Source organism: Colobus angolensis, unplaced genomic scaffold (genome assembly GCF_000951035.1).
Source record: "Colobus angolensis palliatus isolate OR3802 unplaced genomic scaffold, Cang.pa_1.0 Scaffold261, whole genome shotgun sequence".
In the NCBI taxonomy this organism is placed as follows: domain Eukaryota; kingdom Metazoa; phylum Chordata; class Mammalia; order Primates; family Cercopithecidae; genus Colobus; species Colobus angolensis.
In genome coordinates, this window is record NW_012115833.1 from 2,586,211 (window position 1) to 2,596,001 (window position 9,791).

Here is a 9,791-nt window from a genome sequence, read left to right on the forward strand (position 1 = left end):
CTTCCTTAGTCTCTATCTGCTGCCAGTCCCATCCAGTGTATTTTTACTTTAAAATACTATAGCTTTTATTTTTAGATGTTTTGTATGAATCTTTTTTATATCTTCTATTTCTCTCTTCAGGATCAAAATTAACGTGAGGCAAGGAAGGTAGTTAAGGCACAAGATTTAAGCAGACACTCTCCGTGTCCTGCTTTTATATTCCTGAACATATTTTTAATATTTCTGATAGATTTTTAAGGTCCTATTAGTTAATCCCATCATCTCTCATCCTTGGGTCTGTTTTTATTGATTTTTCTCCCAGGTCTAGGTTATATTTTCCTGGTTTATTGCATGCCCTGTAATTCCTGATTGAATCTCAGATATTGTGAATTTTACATTGTTGATGCTGGATTTGGTACTGCCTATGTTCTGAGCTAAATGTACATCTGTGAAATGAATGCATCCACTGGGCTGAGTAGTAGACTCTGACTTAAAGGTCTCCAGTTTGGTAAAGAAATAGGGAAGTCGAAGAGGACTTCAAGAATGTTAGCAGGGGTTTTTTGTTTGTTTGTTTTGTTTTGTTTTGAGACGGATTCTTGCTCTGTCACCCAGGCTGGAGTGCAATGGTGCAATCTCTGCTCACCTCAACCTCCGCCCCCTAGGTGCAACTGATTCTCCTGCCTCAGCCTCCATCTCTACTGAAAGTACAAAAGAATGCTAGCAGTTTATAATCCATTGCCTCCTATTTTCCCACGCCAATCATTCTGGAAGTGTCGGAGTTCCATAGTGTGTCAAAATTGTTCTCTTCACACGAAATTTCCTGAATATCTCATGACTCTATCTGTAATGGGTGTATACACACACACACACACACACACACACACACCCATATATGATTATTAGAGTATGTAAATTAATCTCAGATTGAATTCTAGCAGCATTTACTTAAATGGTATATTTGATAGTGAAAAACTGACCATAGAATAGTTTCCTACTGCTCACATTATTCTTCTTTTCCTTTTGCAGGGATACATTTGAAGACTAGTATTCTGATATTTTTCTTAGAAATTCACTAGAAATTAGACTCAAAATGATGAGGTCTTTATTTTTCTCATCCCACAGGTGTCTAACTTTATAGAAATCCAAACATTATATTAAAATGTACCATATACTCATCCAGTTACCATTATTTCATATCATTACAGTGCTGCACGATTTAAAAATTAAAAACTTATAATGAGAATTGTATTATAAACTTGAAATTTGCATACATTGTCTCATATAAACTTAAAATCCCATATTTTGGATACTCTTATCTTAATTTTGCTGCCAAAATTGTAAAATTATTTTGACAATATTTTGCATACATTTTGGTACATTTCAGAGGCTAATCATTTTGTATTACATGTCTTTTGAGTTTTTACAAAGTATAGTACTAACTTACTTCTAAAGGTAGAAACAGTTTTATGAGCCATTTTGAAAATTAAAAGAATTTACCAGTTTTGAAGACAGAGCCCAGTCCTCCATGATCTTTCTGTGTTCAAAAGAGAAGTTACTACTTTGCAACAAGTTCAGTTTGAAGTTTTTATATAAAGTATTTATTTTATGGCTGGGTAAATCAGAGATGCACACAAGAAAAAAAATTCTTTGGAGGAAATAAAATTTGAAGGCTGGGTTCAGTGGCTTATGCCTGTAATCTTAGCACTTTGGAAGGCTGAGTCGGGTGGATCCTTTGAGCTGATGAGTTCGAGTTCGAGACCAGGGCAACTTGGCAAAACCCTGTCTCTACTAAAAAAAAAAAAAAAAAAAAAAAAAAAAAAAAAAACAAGCTGGCATGTTGGCGCATCCCTAATCCCTATAGTTCCAGTGACTTGTGTGGCTGAGGCAGGAAGATCATTTGAACCTGGAAGTTCCAGGCTGCAGTGAGTCACGGTCATGCCACTGCACTCCAGCCTGATGACAAAGTGAGACCCTGTCTCAAAAAAGAAAATTAAATAAAATTTGAGCTATGGATCTGTTGCTTGGATTTGCTGGTGTGAATAAGTAGTTATTTATATCCAAATTCATTTGTATTCTGTCCAAATAAATATTAAATTTTTACATAGGTTTTACAAATTGACTCAGTATCATTTTAAAAGACAAGTTCAGAAACACTCATTGTTGAGAATATTCAAAAAAATAACTTGTATTATAATTATTTTCTGAGACTGAAGAATCTTCAGCATATATGTGATGCAGAAAGCACATTGGGTATATTTTGGTGTTACTGTTTCCTTTTAAAATTAGTTACAGTAATGTGAACTTTTTTTGAGGTGTATAGTTCTATGAATGTTCATACATGTGTAGTTTCATGAAACAAGCAAGATACTGAACAGTTCAGTCACTTTAAAAGCTTGCTTATATTCTCTCTCTCTCTATCATACCTTCCCTCACCTTTAACCCCTAGCAACCACGGATTTGTTCTGTGGCATAATAGCTTTGTTTTTTTTTTAATGACTAGTCTTATAAATTGAATGATACAGTCGGCAATTTTTAAAGATTGACTTTTTTTCACTCAACATAAAGGTTTTGAGATTCATTTGGGTTGTTCCAACAGTAGTCCATATTTTCATTGCTAAATGGTATTTTATTATACATATGTATGAACATGTATGATGGTCTGTCTGTTCACCTTTTGAAAGATACCTAGGCTGATTCCAGTTTGGGGCAAACATACAGAATTTTGTGTGAACATAGTTTTCATTTTTTTAGGGTATGTCCCTAGAAGTAGGATTGCTGGGTCGTATGATAGATTTATGTTTGACATAAGAAATGGCCAGGTTGTTTTCCAGGGTAGCTGTACCACTTTGCATTTTCATCCAAATGTATGAGAATTCTAGTTGTTCCACATCTTCATCAGCATTAGTATTGTTAAGTTTTAAAATTTCATGTAATCTAATAAAGTGTCATTTTATTATAATTGTGATTTTTTCGTTTTCCTAATTGCAAATTATAATAAATATCTCTTCATGTGCTTTTGTGCCATCAATATATTCCATATGATTTAGTGTTAAGCCTTTCAAGTGTTTTCTTTTTCTTAGTTTAGTTTTGACTGTTCTTTATACAGTCTGCATACAACTTTACAGATGTTCTCTCAAGTGTTGTAGCTTATTTTTAAATTCTCTTAACATTGTCTCTGCAAAACCAACATTTCTAATTTCATAAAGTCCAACTTTTTCTTCTGTGGGTCATGCCTTGATATTGTCTAACAACTGTGCAGTGCCCTGTCACAAAGATTTTCTGCTAAGTTTTCTACTAAATATTTTTAGTTTTACTACTTGCATTTAGGTCTATGTTCCGTGTTTGAAGGAGAGAAAGAGAAAGAAAGAAAAAAAGAGAGAGAGAGAGAGAGAGTGTGTGTGTGTGTGTCTAATATGTAAGGTATAGATCAAGGTTTATTTCTACTGAAATATATATTGAATTGTCTTTTCAGCTTTGTCAACAATCAGCTCTTCATATTTGTGTGGGTCTGCTTCTGGACAGTTTTCTGTTCCATTGTTGCGTGTATTCATTCGTTTGGCAATGCTGCAGTCTTCATTAGTGTGGCTTCCATAGTAAGTCTTTTTGTTGTTGTTGTTTTGGAGGTAGAGTCTCACTCTGTTGCTCCATCTGGAGTGCAGTGGTGAGATCTCAGTTCTTGCAATCTCTGCCTCCTGGATCCAAGCAATTCTCATAACTCTGCCACCCAAGTAGCTGGGATTACAGTCATGTGCCTTGAAACCCAGCTAATTTTTGTATTTTTCTTTAGTAGACAAGGGGTTTTTCACCATGTTGACCAGGCTGGTCTCGAACTCCTGGCCTCAAGTGATCCACCCACCTTGACCTCCCAAAGTACTAGGATTACAGGCATGAGCCACCATGCTGGGCCCAACAGTAAATCTTAAAAGGAAGTAGTGTAATTTCCTCAGAAATTGATTTATCTTTTAAAAAATTGTTTTGGCTATTATAGTTCATCTCCTATTACATATTAATTGAAGAATCATCTTGTTTAAGTACACAGAAAATTTTGCTGAGAATTTGCATGAAATTATGTTACATGCATACATTATTTGGGGATCCAAATTGCCTTCCAATCCATAAACATATATCTCTCCATTTATTTAGGTCCTTTAAGTTTATTTCATTTTTTAATAATGTTCAGCATACAGATCCTATACATTTTTAAAAATATTTGTTAAATAATTAATTGATAGGCGCTATTATAAGTGTATTGCTTTTACTCCTCTCAGATGAACTTAAGGACATGTCACATCAAAATAACCTACTTCCACAAATAGAGAGCTTTCCTAGTTTCAACCAGCATGACTCAGTTTCACTACATACTTTCTTCTGACCTTTTTCAGACAAGTTTTTTTAAAATTACAGTAATATCTTTCAGAATTTGGATCAGATAGCAAGTTGTGGAAGATTGCATATCCTTAGGAATAGTTTGTTACTGAATACTGCTGATAAAAATGTTGATTTTTAATATCATTTATAAATGTACCAGAGTTTGCTGATTGCTAGTAAAGAAAAAAGACAAATAATCAAAGAATTCATATTCTGCAAACTTTATCCACCTTAAGTGTTTGCTTGCTTGCTCACTTGTTTATTTTCTTGTTTAATTTCTGCACAAAGGAAAGGAAAGAATATCTAAATTTTTCTTATCTTTAACCCACACAAAAAAGAAAATAAAAAAATAAGAGGGTACATTCAGTATGTTAGTTCACATCGGTTTTGTTATGAGCAAATAATCACTTTTTTTAAGAAGATAACTTTTGTCTCATTTATTATTGATTTTTGTAGATTTTTAAATAGATCAACATAAAGTTTTTAAAATATCTACTTAAAAACATTTATGTAACTACCCACCAATTGTAGGTACATGTGATATTTTTAATGATAAACAAATTATCATGTTTATATGTTTATCATGTAAAAGTCACTGTGTTCAAGTTGAGTTTGAAGAGAAAAAAATAGTGATTAGCTTGCATGAAAGATAAGGTTTTCAAGCATTGTAGATATTCATATAATTACTTTACTTACTGAGCCCTAAATGTACAAATGTCTGACCTCAAATTCTACCCCCTTCCAAGACTTAAAATTTATGAATTATAAATGGAAAAGGTAAAACTCAATTTTTAGAGCATAGTGTTGTAAAATGTCTGAATGCTCTTATATGTCTAATTAAATGATGCTGTCATACACGTTTTTTCTATATTTTTCATTTTTATATGTAAATACTGTTATTTGATATTCAGATTATTTTAAATGAATTTTCAGACACCCTTGGAGTCTAGATAATGAAAATGTAGTGAGTTAGTTATATGTTTATTAAAGTCCAAATGGCTATTACATTATGATAATAATACATACACACACAATCTCTCATGTTCCTATCTACTTTAATCGTTGAGTTCAGATATTATTAGTAAACTTCTGATACTTTACTAGTGATTGAGTTGCAAACTTTTAAAACTGTACTTTGTGAAATTCTATAATTAGAAACCAACTTCTTTTTTCTACATTTCTTTTCACTCCTCTCACCCTGCTTCCTCCTCCATGTATCTTTTCGTTTCTCTCTCCCACTTTCTTTCTCTGTACTTTTCTCTTGCTGTTCCTCAGATTTCTGTTTGTTTTTTTTATTTTTGTTTTTGAGGTAGGTTGCCCAGGCTAGAATGCAGTGATGCTGTCACCGTTCACTGTAGCCTCGACATCCTGGGCTCAAGTGATTCTCCATCTCAGCCTCCTGAACAGCTGGGACTACATGTGGGCACCACCACAGCTGGCTAATTTTCTTATTATTTTTATCGCGATGGGGTCTCAATACGTTGACAGGGCTGGTCTTGAACTCCTGAGCTCAAGTGATCCTCGTGCCTCCACCTCCCAAAGTACTGTGATTACTGGTGTGAGACACCCCACCTGGCCTTTCTTTGACTTTCCTTTCTATTTACTTTTGTTCTCTCCCAAACACCCTTCTTTTCTCCCTTCCTCTTGTTTTTTTATCTTCATCAGACCAATATTTGGCAGCAGTATCATTGCCTAGAGTTCATCAAATACTCATGCATGAATACATGTGTGTGTACATATAATTTTAATAGCTCTTCATTCAATTGAAATATGATTTCATTTCTTAGTTTAAGTTTTTTATTTAATTAGAAATGTTTAGAACTTTAATAATATGCAAACATGTCTAGATACTGTTCCTATCAGGACAAGAGAAAAGAAAGTTTCCCCAGACTATTTCCTTGTGTCTAAACGAATAGGGATCCACATGCTATGAGGCTCCACTTAATTAAAACCATTAAAATCACAAGACTGCTTATAATAGTGCTTATAACTATAGTTTCTGATTTCATATTACATTTTGTTGTCTCTTTAATAACCTGGATTTTGTTGTCTTGAAGTGTTCTAAAACACTAATATTTAGCTTTCAACTGACAGCAATAGTGGATTAGATACATGTGTTTGATCAATTCAAAGAATGAACTAGTTTTTATTAAGTTAAAATGTGAAGTGACTAATATAGTTTAAAAATTTTTCAAAATATTTTTGCAAACATTTTTGCCACCGATGTTGACTACTGCTATTAACTTTGCTAGAAAAACAAGTTATCCTTAAAAACTGATATTTTGTCATTATGGAAACAAGAAGTAAGGTGCTTTACTGAATCTAGAAATTAATACAATACATTAATGGAAAGTGTCTGCTACCAACTGCTCGTAAAAGATGGTTAGGAGTGAATCCACCCTTTTTACTTCATCTTTGCATGTACTTTGAGATGCCGGTGAGTGAAGTCTTCCAGTACTTCACATCATCTTTGCATGCACTTTGATAAAGGTCATTTGGATAAACCAAACAAGGTTATACATTAAGAAATTTGGGAGGTGGGGGTTCTGTCCCCAAACTTGACAATGAAACTCACATAATACTTTAAACTATCGTTCTTTAATGATATCAATACTTTATACTACTTATCAACACTTTAAACTATCATTCTTAACATGTCTTTTTCTTTTTTCAGTAATTGATCACAAAGCCAAATACTTTATGTTATTATATGTGAAGAATAAAAAAAAGGGTATCTTATTTTAAATTAGCCTTATTCATAAGGAAAGCACATATTGCACTACATTAAGTCTTACCTTGGGCCCTCTGCTTCATTATTTGTATGATCCCTGTGTCACTGATACTTGTGTGCTGGATGATCTTGTAGGAACCCATAGCTGCTTCAGAGTATAATATGAGGTGATGCAGAAAACAGGAGAAGCTTTGTCACTGAGTCAGCTGCAAGAAGAAGTAATGTGTATGAATGTACAGTATAGGGAAATCTATGAAAGATCCAGTCTCTTTCTCCCAAAAGACTCTGTTCCATGATACAAGGAGAATTCAGTTCTTTTTGGCAGACCTCCATGTCAGTTTGGAAGCAGTAAAAACAACCGCAAAAGCAAGCCTGGTTTCTCAATGTCTTTACATTTTAAGTAACAATTTTTTCTCTCTTATTTTTGTTTTGTTTTGTTTTTGGTAACTAGGAAGTAAAATAGAAATCCATTTTCACTGGATTATTTGAATATAATTTCCATAGTTGGGTTGTAGCTGAGAATGAATTATAGCTATGAGTTCAACCATATGTGATATGCTTGTATCCATTACTGGCAAAATTTGAAGGAAAGGCCCTGCATCTCTTAATTGAGGAGTGAACGACTTTAAATGATATTACATCAAGAAAGGCATAGAATCCCAGCAGATGATGTAATTATGTTTAAAAATGAGTATTATTAAATAATTCACACTTTTAATATGGAGAAATTAGGTCATTTTCCCACTCCTCCCACAAATATTCTATCTTAATATCTAAGTAATGAAACAACACAGACAGCGTTATCCATCCTGGTACTGAAAGAGAATGCCAGCTATGACAGGCTCATTGTTTACTTTAACAGGTAATTTGTGGACCGGAATCATTTAATTGTTCTGAGTACATAATTACATGTCAGCAATGTCCAATTTAATTAAAATGTACAAATCTGAAGATTAAGGGAATTTTTGAATTATTAATCATTTTTCCACTAGGAAATCTTGTTGCTCTGCAGGAGATTTGTCCAGTGTACAACTATACGTATTTTTTTCCTTCTCTTTCACAGACAGACAATTTTCCCGCAGAGCCCAATTACATGGGCAGCAGGCAGCAGTTTGTTCAAAGGTAAGGCCTATTAAATAACTTTTCTCAGCTTCCCCATTTGCATTCGTGTCAAAATTGCTTTGCAAGAGACTACACTTCAGATTCAAACTAGTAGAGACAACACTTTCTCTTCTTTTTCTTTATATGTATTTCAGTAGCTCCACGTTTAAGGACCCAGAAAGAGCCAGCCTGAGAGACAGTGGGCACGGGGACAGTGATCAGGCTGACAGTGACCAAGACACTAACAAAGGCTCCTGCTGTGACATGTCTGTTAGGGAGGCACTCAAGATGAAAACTACTTCAACTAAAAGCCAACCACTTGAACAAGGTGAGTGAAGCCTTCCAATGCTACAAAGTGTAAAGCTTAAGCAGTCATTATAAACCTGTTAGATCTAGAGTTGCAGTTTATCACAGTGGAATGGACCATTGATAATATAGCAAAGAAACAGCAAAACTTTTTGCTCCAGACAAAAAGCAACCATTGAATAACACAGTCAAAAACGAAAAAGGAGGGCCCTGAGTATCATTCATTAATCCTAAAATAAGAACTTGACCAAAGTCACTTGATTGTTCTTATTTCATAGACATTTCCAACCCTTTCCTATTTGGAGTTATACTGACAGGGAAAATATGGTGTTTATTAGCTAGATATGTATATTTATGAATTTACAGTATAAAAATTAGTAAATTCAACACTTTTTAGGTAAAATGAAATCACTGGAATTTTATAGCTCTTAGCAGCGTTTGTTGATTTATTTTTTGTTTAGACTTTAGCTTCAAAATAGTTTTTCAAGAGTCATAGGTAAACCAGGGTTTTGCCTTTCTTTTAATTTATATCTAAGACTTCATGGATATGAAATGGATAATAAAACAATGTGTCTTAATAAATGCATATATTTTTGTAAAATTTTATCTCTAATTTATTGGTCTCATATCACTTTTTATTAATTTTAATATTTTTGTTGTTTTAAATACAATAAAATGTTTGCTAATGATTCATCCAAAGTAAATTAAGCTACTCTTACGTGTAAGACTAAAAACTGTGAATAGGTTTTTTATGTCCTACTGTGAAAATGAAAAGAACTTTAGTATAAATCAGATTTTACAGTTACAGGTGCACTAGACTAGTTGATATATTAATAGTCTTCATAATATTAGTAGTATTTAAATATATTTACACTTATTATTTCAGTTGTTTTGAATGAGAAACTACCTCTAAAATATGTGAACCTCACCTCTAAGTCATTTATTGATTAATTATTTATAGAAAGTAAATTTTTGCCTGTAGGGCAGCCTGTTCTATCATATATACCTCAACAGATACAGTGTTAAGTTTTCTAGTTATATTAGAATGTTTAATGCAAATATTAATATACCCATATATAGAAGTATATACACATATGTTTACATATACTTATTTATATATATATTTAAAACAAAATATATATTCAGTTTAAGTATATATTAATATTTTTGGACTAAATATAATTATGCTGAATTTATTTTAAGTTTGACCTCAGAAAAAGCTGTTTTCAAAGTAATAATTGCTAGACTGATTACTTTTTTCATGATCTTTTACCATAGCAACTTTCTGTGTTAATAGTGCAATATT

At 32.9% G+C, this 9,791-nt stretch overlaps 1 protein-coding gene across 3 annotated transcripts in view; it reads left to right on the plus strand.

Annotated features, from left to right (window-relative positions):
• PCDH17 (protocadherin 17) overlaps positions 1-9,791 on the plus strand; it is a 97,278-nt gene that overhangs the window by 27,038 nt on the left and 60,449 nt on the right. For 2 of the 3 annotated variants that reach the window (XM_011947344.1, XM_011947345.1), the window contains exons 2-3: positions 8,142-8,200; positions 8,335-8,507. In XM_011947344.1, the coding sequence (XP_011802734.1) occupies positions 8,142-8,200; positions 8,335-8,507 (232 nt within the window). Of the gene's footprint in view, positions 1-8,141; positions 8,201-8,334; positions 8,512-9,791 lie in introns of all 3 variants that reach the window. The other variant, XM_011947346.1, reaches the window with a different exon arrangement.